The following is a 19,297-nucleotide window of genomic DNA, read 5'->3' on the forward strand; positions in this document are numbered from 1 at the left end:
AAACAGAAACAGTAAAAAAGACATTCTATCCTGAAAGCCTGATCCAGGCATGTCATGGGAATAAATGTATCAAGACAAAAATATATGAAAAGTGGAAGTATTTCTGGAGTCACTACCAATATAAATATTAAAATTGCTCACACATCCCAATCTGGCAGATTACATAGATAGAAAAGAAAAAGCAATATATGCCAACACAATGGCATTGAAGTAAAATGTGATTGTAGAAAAACAACCTCAGAGTGGGAAATTACTGTAGTTAGAAAATAACTTTGGAGGTCATTAGTTCAGCCTAGGAGTGTGCTTGTAAATATTTAATAATCATCCCTTCAGAGGAGGAAAAAAAAACAAAAGTCCTGATTTGTAATATTTGCCAATTTCTGTGGTGTAAATACTCCAGCCATGGCCGAGTTCGAGTTACCAAGATAAGGCCACGGAGCTCACGGTGGGTAGAGTTGCACGCGGTGGGCTGCCGTGAGCCAGAGGCTCCAGCACGTGACTACACCAACACTCCTTTCACAAAAGCAGCGGAGGCCGAAGACGTGGGGTGACCGGCTTTGCATCACGTAGTTCTTCAGCTGCACTGCCCCGACTAAAGCTCAGGCTCTCCCCCACGCTAGGCCTCAGGCCTTGAGTGCCTTCTGAGGAAAGGAGCATGATTGATGGATGCCTGCCTGACCCCCTGCCCTGGCCAGGCTCCCCTTCAGAGACTCCCATAGACCTTTCCAGTTTAAACTGTGGTCCATTTGTCTGTCTTCCCTACTAGTCTGAGATCTCATCGACACTTGTAAAGCTTTTTATTCATTTTTGTGTCTTCAGCACCCTGCGCGCTATCTGGAAATAGTAGATGCTCAGAAAGTATTTGTTGAGTATGTGAACAAATGTTAATAATAGCGATCTTTTATTAACCTACCACGTGTCAAGCACTGCTCTTAGTGGTTTACGTGCATTGATTCATTGAGTGGTCAGAGTAAACATGACAAGTGATGGTTGTATTATAAGCGCACCCATATCCCAGATGAGAAAATAGAGGCTCAGAGAAGTTACTTGCCCAGGAGGCACACAGACAGCAAATGGATTTAAACCTTGCAGTCTGCCTCCAGAGCCTGTACACTTGACCACTCAGCTGTCACTTATTTAACCAGCAGTACCATCAGGCTATACTGCTCAGCGACAAATCCTTCCAAAAGGTTTCCCTCCATTCCTTTGAAAGACAGACATTTCCTGGAGAAGATCTAGTGTCATCAATACACATCTTTGAAAAAAAAAAAAATACACATCTTTGTTAATGGGGAGGAGACTTCATTAATTGAAATGATCAAGGAAATGGAGTGTTTATGTTTTCTCATTATCTGAGGATTAAACAAACCTGTATTTTAATTAAAAGTCCTGTTGTTGACAATAGCCTCTAGTCCTATGTTTTTTGCTTTAATCTAAAAAAAAAAAAAATTAACCTTTCTTTGATTTCTCAGTTTGAAAAATGTCATCACTGTTTGCTGTCGAGAGAATGTAAAGAAGATAAGGGAAACTGCGTTAACAAACTCCAGGGATATTCTGCAATGTTTTTTCCTTAAACAGAAAAAATACCCTTTTTCCCTCCTGCTTTTCTTATCGATTGTCATCTCATCACATGAGATAACCAGAAAAGTCCATTAGTATATTTGTACATTTTCTTGGATTCTTAGTCAATTCAAATTTAGTACTGAGTGGCTTATATACCAGCTTTAAGATACGAACCTTATTTTTAAAACATAACTTAATAGTTCAAATTCAAAAAAAAGAAAAAAGGGCAGCCCGGGTGGCTCAGCGGTTTAGTGCCTGCCTTCAGCCCGGGACGTGATCCTGGAGACCTGGGATCGAGTCCCACCTCGGGCTCCCTGCATGGAGCCTGCTTCTCCCTCTGCCTGTGTCTCTGCCTCTCTCTCTCTCTATCTCTCTCTCTCTGTCTCTGTGTGTCTCTCATGAATAAATAAATAAAGTCTTAAAAAAAAAGTTTCAAAAAAAAAAAAGATCATTTTAAAGGCTCCTTCAAAAAGCCTCAAAGAAAAAAAAAGTCATTCACCGTCTACATTGCATTAATGGATATCAACGAAGATACATATTGGTTGTAATGCTTTTTCTTTTCTTTTGGCAGTAATGGTTCATTTATTTTCTTCCTTTATTATCTTTCCTAAAGAAAATACAGTGATAAATTATGTAGTAGGCTAATGTCCCAAATTTTAGGAGACACACTAATACCATATTGAGAAGTTCATTTAATTTTTCCCCATAATATATTCTTGAAGTTTTAGATAGATATATGCAGTTTGTTTGGAATTTGCTTTGGCCCTCTAATAGGACAACTTGTCTTAAACCCTTCCTTACTTCTACTCCTTGTCATTCCCCCCCCCCCCCATCACCAAAAATTTTCTAGTACATCTCAAAACAATAAGGATTAGATGTAGAAGTGGCAAGGACAACACCCTGCGTCTGTATATGCATACGCTGTATAACGGTCGAAGCTTTCAAAGAGGAGATCTCTTTCTAGATACTTAAAACAATCCTGTTAGGATATTGGATCCTAGGCCTCAGAGGTGGGTGAATTACCCAGAGTCCTGGAGCTGGAGAGGGAAAGGGCAAGAACCAGAGCTCTGGCATCCAATCCTGCTCGGGCGTACTCTCCTCCTAGCTCAGGAAGCTACTGCAGTCCTAGTGGAGCGGTTAAGAGCCTGGACAGATTCCTGTCGGCCAGACGTGGGATTGAATTCAGTTGTGTGTGACTTTTGGCGAGTTTGCTCATGTAGAAGAGGAGAATAATAATACTTCCTACTTCAAAGGGTGTTTTTATAAAGAGTAAATCAGAGGGTTTAGCAGCATGCCTGGTGCATACGTGGTAAGCATCCAGGACGTGTTTCTGTTATTTTTACTGTTGTATGGCGTATACCTTTTCCAATCCTTCATCTTAATGACACACTTTGCTTTCCCTTCTGGTCCACCCAGAACTCTTCTTGTGTGAAGAGAAAGTCCCAACACACCGTGTTTTATTTTAAGGGAGCCCTCGGAGCTCTGAAGCAATCCTTTTCATTTCTTGCTGACCTCTTCCTGGGTGCCTCCTTGTAGCTAGTCTAAACCCCCTTCTCTACTCTACAGAACCTGCCCCCTCTTCTGTAACTGTTACTTTCAGTGATGGTCATATACCCTCGTTTATTTTTATAATATTGAGACCATATGCCCTGAATTCCAGTGTTTCGGTACTTCCTCTGACTTACTCTCACCTGCTATCTCGGAAAGTGATCTCTCTTGTCTTCCAGGCTCTTGGAAATGTGCCTCTTTTTACTCTTTTGGGATATTGCTCCAACAATTTTTATCTCCTTCATTTGCTTTCCTTGGTTTTCCCACATCTCTGGGCTCAACTACTTGCAGTTCTTCCGACCATGCCATATGTTCTCTCCTGTCTCTATACCCTTTCGCAAACTGCCGTGCCTACTAGAAATTTCCCTTCATCCTCCTCCTCCAACACTGAGCTCTAGCATCATTTCCAATGTGGTTGGCTGCCCTTTTTATGCATTCTCATAACTGTCTGTCGATCCTCCATCAGGTGACTCTGAGCTAGAGAAAGGCACCCTACCTCTGTATTCCCGGAACCTGCCACCATGGCTGGCCGTAGTAAATACCCAATAGATGTTAGCAGAGGAAGATCTACAAATAGGCACATGTCTTTCCTACAATTGGAGAGTAAACTCCTTTTGAAAAATAAATAAACAACTCTTTACCCTGATTTTCTTGCCCTTCCTTTGACATCCCACTTCCTTACCACACATTCCCTTGCAATTTGTTAATTGATACAACTATTGAATCCACTGAGATCACTCTTGAAAGTCAGCAAAGAGCCTCCATGTGGTCCATGTCCTCCTCCTCAAGCCTCCCACCTGGCTTCTGTGACACAGTGCGGTGTTGGCTGTCTTGGCACTTCACTGAACTTGCCTCCCTTGACTCCTTCGTTTGTTTCTCCAGTATGGGTAATCCCAAGATTTCTTTCATTCCACTTTCTTTCCTTCACCTTGCCCCTCCATGAACTTACTTGATTCTAACCATTATCTCTGGGTAACATGCAAAGTTTATTCCTAATCCAACTAGAACCCAATTGCTCCCCCAAGACTGAGATCTAAATTGTCATCCCTTCTAGTACAGACATGGGAAATATTTGACGCTCATACTTCCGCTTGCCACTATCTCACCCCAGACAAATATTGTCTCACCTAAAACTTACCCTGCCACTTTCCTAGTAAGGGCTAACTTCTCCTCAGAATCTCTCTTGTCATTTGCCTCTGTTGCTTTGGCGCAATGCTTTGTCTTGGAATCCTGATTCCTCACTTATTCCAGGCATCTGCTTCCTGATGAACAATGTAAAACCTACTAGTCACCCCTATAATAGAATGTTTTCACTCATTTCCCAATAACACATCCAACTCAACATGTTTAAAACCAACTTATCTTCGTCAGTCTTTAGCCCAGCTTCCTCCTATTGACATCCTAGTTTTGTAAATTGTTCCACACTTTTCCCCAGATAACTGCTAGTCATCTTTGCCTTCTCATTTGTATGCCGCCTATTTAGATGTCAAATCTTATTTATTTAAATATTCTCTCATTGATCCCTTCCTTTCTATTCTTGGGGACACCATCTTGGTTCTGGCTCTTACAGATAATGAGGTTATGGACTATAATAATACTTTGTCATTTGGTCTTCCTGTTGCCAGCTTCTCCCTGCCCTCAGCCACCTTGGCTCCAAATTAGTCTTTCTAAAGTAAAGCCTTGATTATATGATTCTCCAGCTCAATTAAAATCCTTGACTTTTCTATTCCCTCTTAAATAAGTCTAACAATTTGGTAGAGAAAAAATTATCTTTGAATTGGATTCGAGTTCTGACTACTACGTATACCTTTTCTGTTACCTTGAACTTATTTCCTGATTTTTATTCACTTATTTATTCAAGATATATTTATCTAACACCTACTATGTTCTAGGCTCTGTATCAGATACTTGGGAATGGGTAATGAGCCAAGCAGATATCGTCCTTGCTTTGCTGGGCCTCACAACATAGTGGACTTGTCCATATTTCTCATAGTTATAGTAATTCTAAGTACAAGTCATGTTTCCCCCTCTTGGTGCTTTTAGCTCTTGATTTGTGCTACTACATAGGGTATTATAATGTTGTGTATTATTTGCATATGTGTATTGTCTCTCAACCACACTGTAGGTTCACTGAAAGGTAAATACCAAATCCCATTTCCAAAGTGCAAGCACAGAGCCATACGCATACTAGTTATTAGTGAAACCTGCTATGATTTTGTAGACCTAGGGTTAGTCTTTGGCATGGTTATAATGCCAAACAAGTTTTTAAAGATTCCTATCAGAATTATACACTAAAAATGGAGGGGAAAAAGTAATTAGCTATTTTGTTTCTATTCCTTCTAAGGCCTCCTTTCTAAGGTACCACCCTGCCTACAACTTTTATAAGTAGAACTAACAATGTTTGTTTATAGCCCATGTACTTTAAGTTTTTTGAAACTGAAAAACAAATGCACTCAGGATAACTAGTTAGAAATAATGTCCATATGCATACAATGGAATCTTAAAATAATGTGGGGTGTTTTTTGTTTTGTTTTGTTTTTTGTTTTGTTTTGTTTTTTTTTTTTTTTTACTAAATAGCTTTTGACTTGGTAATGAACAATATGTTGTTTTTTCCCCAAGAAATAATTCTAGGACTTTAGTCCTGAACATTATATTTTATTTTACAAATTTTCAGCTTGCTGTTTTTATGTTTCCAGTGATCTTACATTAAGTTAAGCATTTGTCTATCCAAAACAATAGGTCAGCTATAGCCAAATTATAACCATACCTTTCCTCTGCACACAAATTCCTATAAACAGCATGTGATCATATTGCTTCTAGAATTTATGATTGTTTTCTTCCAAAAGGAAGCTAAATTTAGCCTAGTAATTCTACATGCTCCCAAGGAAACAATGCCTGCTGTGATTTCTAGAATAAATGAATCTGAACCACAGTTCCTTTACTTGACTAACTAAGAAAGTTTAAATATCAACCTAGTCATTAACCACAGATATTAAACCACATTAAACAACCAGCAAGAGGTTAAGAAAGAAATTTGCTGTTTCTGACTTCATTGCTAAATAAGTCCAACTTAGTTGGGTGTATTGTCTTTAATACAGAACATTGTTTGCATCTCATAATGGTTCTCTAAAATTACTCGTTCATGGCTTGAGTTCTAAAATTAAACTATGTGGAGTCATGTCCATCTGCACAATGCATCATTATGTGAAATCAGCTAGAGTTTTTTATTTTCACTTGATGTAAAAATTCCAGTTAGGAAGATTTGCTTCTAATAGTTTAACTGGTATGGTTCTTTCAGTTTCTTCTTTGTTTCTAATGACAACTAAACTGCTCTCTCTTTGAACATGTTTTGGCAGATATGCTTCTCACCATGAAGGCTCCTGCTGTGCTTGCACCTGGCATCCTTGTGCTTCTGTTTACCTTGGTGCAGAAGAGCTATGGGGAGTGCAAAGAGGCACTAGTAAAGTCTGAGATGAATGTGAACATGAAGTATCAGCTTCCCAACTTCACTGCCGAAACACCCATCCAGAATGTTGTTCTACACAAGCATCATATTTACCTTGGTGCAGTTAACTATATTTACGTTTTAAATGACAAAGACCTTCAGAAGGTTGCTGAGTACAAGACTGGGCCCGTGCTGGAACACCCAGATTGTTCCCCATGTCAGGACTGCAGCCACAAAGCCAATTTATCAGGTGGTGTTTGGGAAGATAACATCAACATGGCTCTGCTTGTTGACACATACTACGATGACCAACTCATTAGCTGTGGCAGTGTCCACAGAGGGACCTGCCAGCGACACATCCTTCCACCCAGCAATATTGCTGACATACAGTCGGAAGTGCATTGCATGTACTCCTCACAGGCAGATGAAGAGCCCAGCCAGTGCCCTGACTGTGTGGTGAGTGCTCTAGGAACCAAAGTCCTGATATCAGAAAAGGACCGGTTCATCAACTTCTTTGTGGGCAATACCATAAATTCCTCGGACCATCCAGATCATTCATTGCATTCGATATCGGTGAGAAGGCTAAAGGAAACGCAAGATGGATTCAAGTTTTTGACAGACCAGTCTTACATTGATGTTCTACCGGAGTTCAGAGACTCCTACCCCATTAAATATGTCCACGCCTTTGAAAGCAACCACTTTATTTACTTTTTGACAGTCCAGCGAGAAACTCTAGATGCTCAGACTTTTCACACGAGAATAATCAGGTTCTGTTCTGTAGACTCTGGATTGCATTCCTACATGGAAATGCCTCTGGAGTGTATTCTCACGGAAAAGAGAAGAAAGAGATCCACGAGGGAGGAAGTGTTTAATATTCTCCAAGCTGCATATGTCAGTAAGCCTGGGGCCCATCTCGCTAAACAAATAGGTGCCAACCTGAATGATGACATTCTCTATGGAGTGTTTGCACAAAGCAAGCCAGATTCTGCTGAACCAATGAATCGCTCTGCCGTCTGTGCGTTCCCTATCAAATATGTCAATGAATTCTTCAACAAGATCGTCAACAAAAACAATGTGAGATGTCTTCAGCACTTTTATGGACCCAACCACGAACACTGCTTTAATAGGGTAAGTCACATTCATTTCCCACTTATAAGGTATAAGTCAGAATAAGTACCAGTCTAGAAAAGAATATCAAGGGCTTTTTGGTGCCTGGTAAATTATTTTTATCCATAATATTTGTACATTCTTTCCAAGAAAATTTAGATATTGTACCTTCATTTAAATGTAAAATCAAAAAAAAAAAAGTAAAATCAGGGACGCCCGGGTGGCTCAGTGGTTGAGCATCTGCCTTTGGCTCAGGGTGTGATCCGGGGGTCCTGGGATCGAGTCCTGTATCGGGCTCCCTGCAGGGAGCCTGTTTCTCCCTCTGCCTATGTCTCTGCCTCTCTCTCTCTTTGTCTCTCATGAATGAATAAATAAAATCTTTAAAAATAAAATAAAATAAGAAATAAATGTAAAATCATAACTTGAGAAAAAGTTAATGTGGTTCTATGAAAAGATATTGTACAGTTTAGGTTTACATGGTTGTCAACACTTAAGATTATTAAACTTGTTTCTCATTTAAGCTTTAATAGTTCTGGACAGATTTACACAAAGTTTAACACAACAGCAGTTCCTGTAAAACACAATTATTGAGATCTCAGTATAGTCTTTACAACATTTAGATGAGAAGCCCAAGTTAATTTGTGAGTTTTAAAGGCTTTTTGCCTTATGAGGCCCCATTTGCTCACTAATATACAAATGAATGGTTTACATTCTGGGCATTATGTAAAGAAAATTAAACTAAAAACAAACAACAAAAATCTCTTCTAAAATCTTGGTAAATCAAATATTTTTAAATGAGCTAATACACTTCTCTAAAGAACTTAGAAAAGTAGAGGAAACTTTTGTTCCCAAATCCTTCCTTTGGAACTTGCGTGGGCTTTCTACGTGAATGGGCCTGTGTGTATCACCTGCTAGCTAGATACTTTTTACCTGGTTGGTATTTGATGTTTATAAATACTAATATTTTCATCAATACTTGTTTATACCTACATGAAATGGTATTTTCACAGATGTTAGAAACATTCTTTGTTGGTTTGACTTACATATAGTTAAAGCTACCAGCCATACCCAGAGGATTTATCCTACTAGCACCAGATCACTTGGTGCCAGAGGAAGAGCACCAAATCCGGAGTTCACTGTGGCCTTGAGCTCCCTTGATTTGGACCCACATTCAAGCGTATGAACCTGGGTATGCCTCCTAATATAACGACCACTCGTGATCATAATTAGATGAACAAATAGTATAGCTTTTCTAAAGACAGTTTGACTTCAGAAATCCACATCTCACGACTCTATCAGTTTTCAGTCTCAGTAATAAAGCTTGTAATTGTAAGCAGAAGGATATTAAACATATCCTTGATGAAAGAGAATATCTAATGTGCTGAAGGATATCAAGGACATATGAATTCAAAAACATTTGGTTCACTTTTTGCTGAAATGTCTGGGATACTTCCCCAAATGGAAACTCCAAATAACTCTCTTTTGAAGATTTTATTTATTTATTTATTTATTTATTTATTTATTTACTTATTTATTTGAGAGACAGCATGTGTGCACGTGCACGCAGGGGCAGGGAGAGGGGCGGAGGGAGAGGGAAAGAGAATCTGCAGCCAACTCCACTCCGAGTGCTGAGCCCGATGCAAGGCTTTATTTCACAACCCTGAGATAATGACCTGAGCCTAACTCAAGAATTAAGCCACCCACGTGCCCCTCAAATAACTTTGTATAAAGCTAGAAAAATGCTTCTGAGAAAAGGAACTCCTGTTTTAGTGAACTAAAGACATAACTTCTCTCCTTGCCCCTCCAAAATCTAGGAATAAAAAATAATACACATGCCTAATCCCAGCTAAGACTAAATTCTCCCCTGCATACATGTCATATATATTGCAAACTCTGTAAGAAGCAATAGGATTCCTCATGAAGCTGCCACTTTTCTTCACGAGCAAATATAAAAGAATGAAAGGAAACAAGACATTCAGGGTAGGAATCAGGGAGGAAAAAATGTAATATTAATAGCATTCCAGAGAAAACTTTTTTTTTTTTTTTGGTATCCAGTAAATTGCATCAGAAACACAAGTTTAAAAAGATTCTACGAGTTGTTCCTCCAGGGCCTCTAAAGCACATGACTTTGCTTTTTAAATCTTGTCCTATTAAAAATTAAAAAGAGACGTTACCTTATGAGGATATATTGATATCCGATTTCATTATTCTATTTTGTACTTTTCAGCCCCCTGATGTAAAAGTATTTATCAATTCCAGAAATTGCCAAAATAGATTTGAACTCCTCTACCCCTTTCATTCTTTTAATGTTCCAAGGGAAACAAAAGGCAGGATTATCCAGTGAAATCCAGGTCAGTTTTATCACCCAGGAAAAATGCCCAAAATGCACCAACTGCACCTGAAACAGTTATCATTCCCATCGCAAAAATTCTTGTGGAAAACAAGATGGAGCTTGCCAACATAGTCCTACAAGGGAAGCCAACTTTTGCACTGGCCAAATTCCATAAAGACAAATACCTTCAAACCTCTTCTACTTATTTGCCTGTTTATCTTCTCTGGTTACCAAAGATCAAAATTCTTCTGAGAATGAGACACCCACGTTCTCAGTTTTCATATACCAGTCCACAAAAAGACCTCAGATTGTTCCAAAGCTCAGCCTAGAATCATTTCCTAGTTTCATCTTGAAAGGAGGGCACCTAGAGAGAGCCGTTACTCACACATAACAAAATGATTTACAAAATCAAACGTGTTTGGAAAGACTAAAGCAATAAGACAACTCCATTTCATCTTGGCAACTTGACTTGGCAAGATATCAGGTGATGCTTTTAACAATTTCTTGGAATTGAGCTTTTGTTTTGGCATAATGCTTGGTGAATAAACATGTATATTGTAGTTTTGTTATTAACTTCTCTAATCCATTGGATCTTTATGGAGGGACGGTTGTGTGTTTCGTGGGCAAGGAAAGCTGTAGCAGGAACTTTCTGCTGAGGCCTCTGCGTGGTCCTCAGTGTGTAAGCAAAACCATGGCAGGAGTTTTCTGGCCGTCTGAGCTAACACTGTGTGCAAAGAGCGTTTGTGTCACAGGATCAGACCGAGAGAGTGCCAAGAAAGAAGGTCTTCTAAATTCTAGGGGTCGAGCCAGGATATAGGCCTGATTTGCTTATTTCAGATCGCATAGGTTGCTTTTCTCACTCTCACATTTTATGAAACACGTCTATGCAGACTCTTCATATACACCTTCTCGTATTGATGACATCTCTTAAGCCCTCTTTTGAGTCATTTGATGGTTTCCAGAGCATATCGTCTTCGTATCTAAGCTCTGTGTGCTTCAGAACTCTTTTGATTCTACATATGATGTTGTTTCTGGAAACTTATCCTAAGCAACATATACCCATTCATGTAATATTAGAGTTGATTGTATCAGTTCAATAAAAATAAATTCTTGATCTTCACAATATAACCATTTTCTTTGTTACTTTTGAAAGTGATGCTTAAAGGATATGTTTACAGGATTTCTAACACTTAGAATTATGAGATTACATACCCACATAGAATTACTAAATCTTAAGTCTTAAATTATCTTTACCACCTTTTTTTACTCATTCATCATTTGACCTCCGTCAACATCATAAACTGCTATTTGATTGAAGTTGTTTTAGTCTGATGCATATTCCCTAAACAGCACACTACAATTCAAAATAAAATAATTGAGAAACTGTCTCATAATATGGAGACTTTGTAAATCCCGAAACTTGGGAGGAAAAGACCTTTACTTTCTATCTGGGGATAAATAGTTTTAAAATTCAGTTCATTTAAGCACGTTGATGGTACTCTCCAACAGTATCATACATATCAGGGATTTACCAACATGACAATTATTCCAGGAGAAAACTAGAATCAATATACCTTGGCCCAGTTTCCTACAAATGAGATCAATATTGACTAAAAAAATAAATTTTTTTGATCCATAAATCAGTAAAGATCCTATTCCCTAAATTATACTTACTAAGAGAAGTGGATTAATACATCTTGGAAAGATTTTTCAATCACAGTTGAAATTTGAAAAGGGGTTCTTGAAATATCTCTCATATAACCAGAAAATACAATTATCATGTTACATTTTTTCTTGCAATTCCATTATCAAGGTTTTGCGCTATATGTAAGTATTTGAAATAATTTTTTAAGAAAAGAAGAGTAGGCTTGTAGTAAAAAATATTTTCACCAACATCTTAATGACCAGTGATTGATCAATTGAAGGGGAGAAACATCAATTGAAGGGGCACACCTAGATACAAGTCCCAGCTTATTGCATAGTCTGCTGCATGACTTGACTTCTTAGAGCCTCAGTCTCATTTGTAACATGCACAGAAAAAAACCTACTTCATAGGGTTTTGTAAAAATTAAGAATAATATATATAAAGTATCCGACACAATAAGATGACCATAAACTTAGCTCTCTGGGAGACAGCATGGCCTAAAGGAACAAGACCAAAGTCAAAGAGATCTGGGTTCAGATCTGTCCTCTACCATTTTATACCGGTCCGGTCGCAAGAGCATTATTTAGACTCTCTGGACCTATTTTCCTCCATGCAGGGCCACTGCGAAAACAAGTGCAATAATGTTTGCAAAAAACCCTAACTTAGTCCTTGGCACATAATAAATAGCAACTATTATTGTAAGGAATACTTAGGTAAAGAAAGGCAAATGTAGACAATTGAATTTTCTGGAAGGGGCACCCTCTGGTTATACTGCTCTTGAAGGTCTTTCACTTACCTCCCTACCTGTTATGAGTGACTCCATTAATACTTAATTTGTTTAAGCCCTTCTTAAAACTTAATAGATGAGAGAGAGAGAGAGAGACTGAGAGATGGGGAGCAGTGGTGGTTGGGGCTGGAGAGAAAAATAATTGAAACCATTGTAACCTAGTTAAGCCAAAAGGTGTGCTCCTTTTCCCAACCTTCAATTCTAACTATCCATGGCTCTATAAGATACTGTGCTTCTGTAACTTAAGTTATACAGTGCATTCAAGAATTTGCAAATAATGCAGTTTTAGAAAAAGTCAACCTCACAGGTTCTTTGTATCAAGCTTCCTTGTTTTTAAATATCATTTATACTCAAATTCAAAGAGTAGCCAACCGCTTCCCAAAATAAAGGAAACTTAAAGTAGTAATTTTCCATCTCCGTTTCAAGGAGTGCCAAAGTTAAAGGGTCACCACTCAGAACCATCAGAGGAAGAAAGCAAAGTGATTAGAACGATTTTGAATGAAAACAAAATCAAAACAAGATGCAAACAAGGAATAATAGGAATGGGCAGAAAAATAAACATACAGTGATGTTTCTTTATTAGTATTATAAAGATGATAGATGAGTAAAATTGGGTTATATTTAAGTTGTAATGGAAGAAAATAATTGCAGCCTTCCATCAGGAAACCGCAAGGACCATTATTGATCTGTCATCCTCGGGGCATGTCTCGTAATATTTAATAAAATAAACAAAGATTTATAACTCTTTATAGGCCATATATCTGTAATCTCCCACACACCACACCATTTGAACAGGGAATGTGGAGCCAGTGTTACAAATAACATCCATGTAATTATACTGGTTTGGCATGTCTTATTTAAACAATCTAGCACTCTCAAGAGAGTATTTTTGTATTAGGGATGAAAAATGTGAGGTCAGACTTCAGGGTTTTTTTATTTCCTGTGCTCTGAAATGAGAGAATGTTATCCTATAGGAAAAATGTTATTGAGGATTCTTCATTCTAAACACTAGATACCTTGGCCTTATGCCAAATGTAATAGCTACCAAAGCAAAATCTTGCAAGAAAGAAAATCCTTGAGCTATAAGGATTCAATATACTTTTTAAAAATATGTATCTAAGTAGAAATTTGTTAATTTGACACTTTGTTCCTCTCCTCCTGTAAACTCTTCTTTATTCTCACCCAGGCTCAGGGAGTCGCTTATTTGAATTACAGTCCCATGAAAAGTAGCATATTGCATTATTTTATTTAAAAGAATTTGAAATTATTTTCTTTCCAGAATTCTGTAACTGCTCTCTGAGATCGTTGGGCACACCCAGTGGGTATTGAAAATGTGTTAGAGAGTGAGCCACTAATGGCTTCTACTCTTTCTCTTCCTCCTGCTAACCCTCTTTAAACCATTCGGTAGCTTATTCACAGGTCCACCATAGGAAAGAATAAAAAGTAAAGGCATGACAGTTTTATAAGCTAAGAGCAAAGAAATACAGTTAATGCTAAAACTGTCATCAAAAACATAGGTGGGCTTTACCCGTGGATTATACTGATTCATGATGGGATGGGTGCATTTTAAATTAATTCTTTATTCTTCTTAATGTTTTTTGAAGCAGGTGGTGTCATCTGAATTTTATTTAAGTAGTTGGCTTTACATGGAGATTCACTTGGTAAAATTAATGTAGCAAACAATAAGGAGTTCATGCAAAAGAAATTTTAAAGTTGGTTTTTGAAAAGCTGAAGTGTTAACAGAACTTTGGAGACAGCTCGAATACATAATATTTTCATTGTCATACTACTATGTGATTGGAAACAAACGAAAGCACATGCGATCCTGCATTTTGATAAGAATATTAGCTAGCCTCCTTGAGTAATAATGGATTTTTTTTTACTCAAACTAATATATCAAATTTTGGGTGTTAATCCTTACTTCAGACTTCTATCTTATCAGTGGACAGACATCCCACCCCACATTCTTATCTCCTCTAATAAGAAAAATGAGGATCTGTTAGAATTTGGATAGAATACCCATGAGGAATTACTGCCGTTGCTTATTCATGGATTGGCACTGAAACCGAGTCAGTGGGCACATGGAGTCCAGAATGACTCAGTGCCCAGATATGTGCTGTAAGTCACAACTCCAGCAGCCAGGGAGGGCTGTAAAAGACCTCGTTTGTCAGGGTAATGAGACCAGGGGCTCAGCTACTCTTGAAGTTATTAAAAGTCCCTTAGTGTTTTGTTGTTGTTGTTGTTGTTTGTTTTGTTTTGTTTTTAATAATAGTGAATGTGGTGAGTGATTCTAGGATCCTGGATACATTCCAGTCTGCTAATTCTGTATTTTTTTTTTCTAACTAAAATGTTCCGGGCTGCTTCATTTGCATATGAATTACTTGCTGAGCAGTGTTGACTTCCTATCTTAAAAGCCTTCACCCTAGACCTAAGCTAACTTAGAGCAGATGAAGTGTGTCTCTACCCTCTATATTTCAAAAATACTTTCTGGTTTTTCAACAAAAGACAAAAATGTCTTATAAATGCATGCTGATATAAAATAAAGGCTATTTTCACCATTCTTGATGCTCACAAATAAGGGGAAATGCCTTATGAATAGTAACTATAAAACAAAAAATAAAAATTGTGAATTCAACTGAAGTCTGACCTCAGTTGTTGGTTGTCTTATTTGGGTAAATCGCCAAAATGTTCATCAATCAGAGGACATTATAATGGTAGGTGACAGTTCAAATCATGCTTTAGGTAAAAGGGGTGAATTAAGGTCAGTTTTGATTTGTAAAGCACTCTTTTCTAAAACTGATTTTATGAAAATTAAGTTTGCTGAGTTGTCATCTCAAAATATATGGATTATTCATGACTTGCTAGCATCTGTGTACCAGAAAAGTGTAAATTTGTATGATATTAAATTTTCTAATGACATTTTAAATTTAAAATCTGATTAACACTTGCATCTAGCAGCCAGTCTACTAACTGAACTATAGGTAAGGTGGGGCTCAGCATATGGGAAAAATGCAAAGATTAAATTGGCCTGCGAGCTGAGTGAATCAATAGTATTTAGTGCTAATGCACTAAGCAGATACAAGCACTAATGCAGTGGCAGTCAATAGCAAAAACGAATATCTCTACGAATTATCTTGACAATAAAATGTGCAATATTTTCCATTTATTTTAAGCTAACCACATTACCTGCTTGTTCTTTCATTTTATTAGTTTAAGCCAAGTTCTGTTAGCCTAATCATTTTCTTTAGTCCATAAAATGACCAAAAACTCGTGACCATGGTTTTCAGCAAAAACAGAGGAAAGGATTTATTCATACAACCAAGATTCAACAAGAAATTCGATAGATACGGAGTGTCTGACCTTTAGGTATTATAGTGGTGAATGAGATAGGCATGGTTCTTGTCCTTATGAAGGAAACACGCTAGGAAAAGAGATGGCGATAAAAACTCAGTCACACCAATAAATACATCATGATAGTTTATGAAATATAGTGTGAGGGAGAGAAATATCTGTGAATGCAAGTGAGGAGGAATATGTTAATTTGATAGCATAGTCACAAAAGACCACCGTGTGGAGGTGACAGTTAACTTCTACATAAAGCCCAAAATTTTAGAAAAAGCCATATGTCCTTAGTACATGGCCAACTACATAGCCAGTATTTAATAAACTAGTAATTATTACATATTTCATAAGCTAGATCTTAACTGCATGGTGCTGCATTTAACCAGCTTTTTAAAGTGGATTCTGGACATGAGTGCATATTATTTTACACTTAGAAAAACATGTCACAAGAGGTAGAACCGTCCCGGAGATTTTAACATTTTTAACTGTTTTTTAAAAAGTTGTTAATGTATTCAAAGTTTGCCTTTTCTTTGATTTCTAAGTGAATTAAGTTACTTTTCATGAAGCAGTTCTTAGTGTGAGGAAGATAATGTGTATAGACATCTAGAAGCTAAGGGTATAATGTAGGTAGTACTTACTCACTGCCTCTCCTAGCCAGTCACTTCGTTCCTAATCAGCTTTGAAACACTAGCGATTTCTTGTATCTGTCCAAGTTGTTTCTTTCTTGTCCCCCTCACCTTTCTTCTTTGGCCAACACTTGATCCTATGCGTCAGAAGAACCTGTATATTCTGGAGATGGGAGGGATTGTCCTGTTACCAGTAAGTCCAATGACAAAGTGAATGATAATTCCAAGAACACACAAAATAAACTCCTCTGAAACTATCAAAATTATAAAAATTTATGGAATTCAAGGGAATGTGGTTGCTTAGGTGGGCCCAAATCATATTATCTTTCTGCATCTATCTACCGTCCTCTGCACAGCTGTCTTCATCTTAGACCATTTCCTTCTCATGTGAATCATGTGGCCTAGAGGGCTAAGTAAGAGTCCAGTGCTCCCGGGCTCACGAGGATGTCATGAGTGCCTACTGAAGGTACAGGGGCGTGCCCTCTAGTTAGTGCTGCCTTTATGTTGTTCTAAGGCATCCCTAGCTGCAGATATTTTGCCTTTCTCTTTCTTTCATTGTAATCATGTTCATTTATATATAATTAATCATGCAGACATCCAAGTAAGTTTAAGGTCTTAGAAGGTAGGCAGTTCATCTGCTTCTTTGTACCTAAGTGTATGCCTTGCAGACCACAGGCAATAGTGTTGATTTTATTTAACCCCCCAAAAATGTGTTTTCCAAAAGAAATCTATGTATTTACACAGTAAATAGAGACCATCTAGACTGCTGCAGTGTTTGAATAAAAGCCCTTGATAAAATCTACAAATGTGTTTTTATGACTGTGTTATAAAAGGCACTGTTTTTGCCATCCCTCCCCCACTCCAAACCATGAAGATTTAAAATGCAAGTGCAAAACCTACATGCCTGGAATGGAAAGAAATACTCCACTTTTTTCTTGCTCACTTTGTTCACTTGTTTGGCCAAGAACTAAGTGGAGTCTACATGGGAAAAGCTGAGGGAATAGGAGGCATTTAATCTTCAGGGCTCGTTCCTGTGCCTGCAAGTCAGAGAGGTCAGTGGCTTGCCCCTTCCTGAAGGCTATAATTACAGCAAAGGACTATTTATTTTCCAGTAAAGTAACCAGAATCTTAAATGTAAGAGATTGTTTATAAGAGTACAGTATGTGTCTGGGGTTGAGGGGGTGGGGAGGTTATGCAAAACCTTGGGAAAGATAATAGGGAGGTGAGATTATTTTTCTTCATATATCCACAATATGAGAAGGTCCAAGACTGTGGAAATATTCTGAAGTGCAGTAATAGAGGCAAATACGAGGTCAAATTAGGTGATTCTGGTACTTAAGGAACTGAATTAAATGAATAAAGAGGAATTTATAATAGAATATATCTGATGATTCATTAATGTAAACTTATTTTCGGCTCCAACATCATGATAAACAAGAACTAGTAAATGTATTAGAGTAATTGAGAAATATTTCTAATTTGAAAATACCAAGTACGTTGGGTATATCTAGAGCTGATACAGAAAAAAAAAAAAAAGGGCAGCTTTCCTTACTCTTAACTAAACACTCTGATTTCTGAAGGGTCATAACAAAGGTATTGATTCCAAGTAGAATTGGGCAGACAAAACACAAGATCAATTCTGTTACTGGCGTAGTATTAAGAATAGCAGTCAAAAAATAAATAAAAGAATAGTAGTCAATATTTGCAAGATGATGAGTAATATGTAAGCAGTAGTTTAACAATACTATGTGTAATCTATAATTAACATTTAAAGGTCAGGTTTTTGACATGTAACAAAGAAGACTGAAATATGTGCCTGCTTTAAGATATATATAATGTGGTAAATTGTGAGCATGATTGTGGTATTTTCTAACTAGATACTTTTTTAGAATCTAAAGCTAAGAAAATATAAGCACTACTTTGAGATTTTTAGGCAAACAATACTTTTTGTGATCCTGGGGTATGTGACATAGTAGCATTATTGAAAATTTGAAGTTTATCATTTATGCCACAAATGTGGCCGCAAATGTGCCACAACTTCACAGAAAATCACAAAAGAATAAACACCAGGACTTTACCACATCTGATAAGAAAGCTCTATTAAAAAAAAAAAACACATTTTTCAGGATCCAGGTTAGTCATGGTATAAACTATATGAATTGGGTTTCTTATGACCCTTGTGATAACAATCCAGTTCAGTGCAGACGAACTCATTTAAAAAAAGAGAGATTATGAAATATCTGAAAAGTAAACATCTAAATTTTCATAAGTAAATATTAATTTAGTATTTGTGTGAGCTTTAGATATTAAAGCTTTTCCTACATTCTCTGGGCCCTTGGAACCAGCTGTTATAACTCTCACTGCCTTATTTAATACTCTATATGTTGGGGATTCACAGACTGGCTAAGAAATAGTCAGATTTTCTATTTTCATTGTAGAAATACAATAAAATCTCTGTTCCAGTGAATGGCTAGACAATTATTTTAATAATGATATTATCATTGCTTCATTTTATCTTTCTGGCTACTAGCAGGGCTTTTATTTTATACTCTGAACTCTGGCTAAATCACAAGTTAAACTGAACTGTTGTTTGTTTAATGCCCTATTTCCTTTTAACCTTATTTTTGTCTATCAACCTCAGCCCAGTTCCCCAGTGGTTCAGGAAACCCTCAACTGGGATTAAGTAATAGTTTACACAACCTCTCTCATTCATTAACCCAAGTTGACATTCTTATTCTGTGTACCAGCCTTATTTAAGATTTTCTAAGCACCTTCTCCAGCTGCTGGTTTGGGTGCAACTAACAACACCTATTTCACCAAGGAACTCAATATTTCCAAAGAATCTTTCAGCCGATTTCAGCCTTCTCCCTTAGCATGATCTAATTCGGCCTGCTTCTCCTAC

General features: G+C 37.4%; 1 protein-coding gene across 3 annotated transcripts in view; it reads left to right on the plus strand.

The window, feature by feature from the left end:
• MET (MET proto-oncogene, receptor tyrosine kinase) overlaps positions 1–19,297 on the plus strand; it is a 112,190-nt gene that overhangs the window by 20,776 nt on the left and 72,117 nt on the right. For all 3 annotated transcript variants that reach the window (XM_072764851.1, XM_072764854.1, XM_072764852.1), the window contains exon 2: positions 6,468–7,684. In XM_072764851.1, the coding sequence (XP_072620952.1) occupies positions 6,468–7,684 (1,217 nt within the window). The remainder of the gene's footprint in view (positions 1–6,467; positions 7,685–19,297) is intronic.

Source organism: Vulpes vulpes, chromosome 7, assembly GCF_048418805.1.
Source record: "Vulpes vulpes isolate BD-2025 chromosome 7, VulVul3, whole genome shotgun sequence".
In the NCBI taxonomy this organism is placed as follows: Eukaryota; Metazoa; Chordata; class Mammalia; order Carnivora; family Canidae; genus Vulpes; species Vulpes vulpes.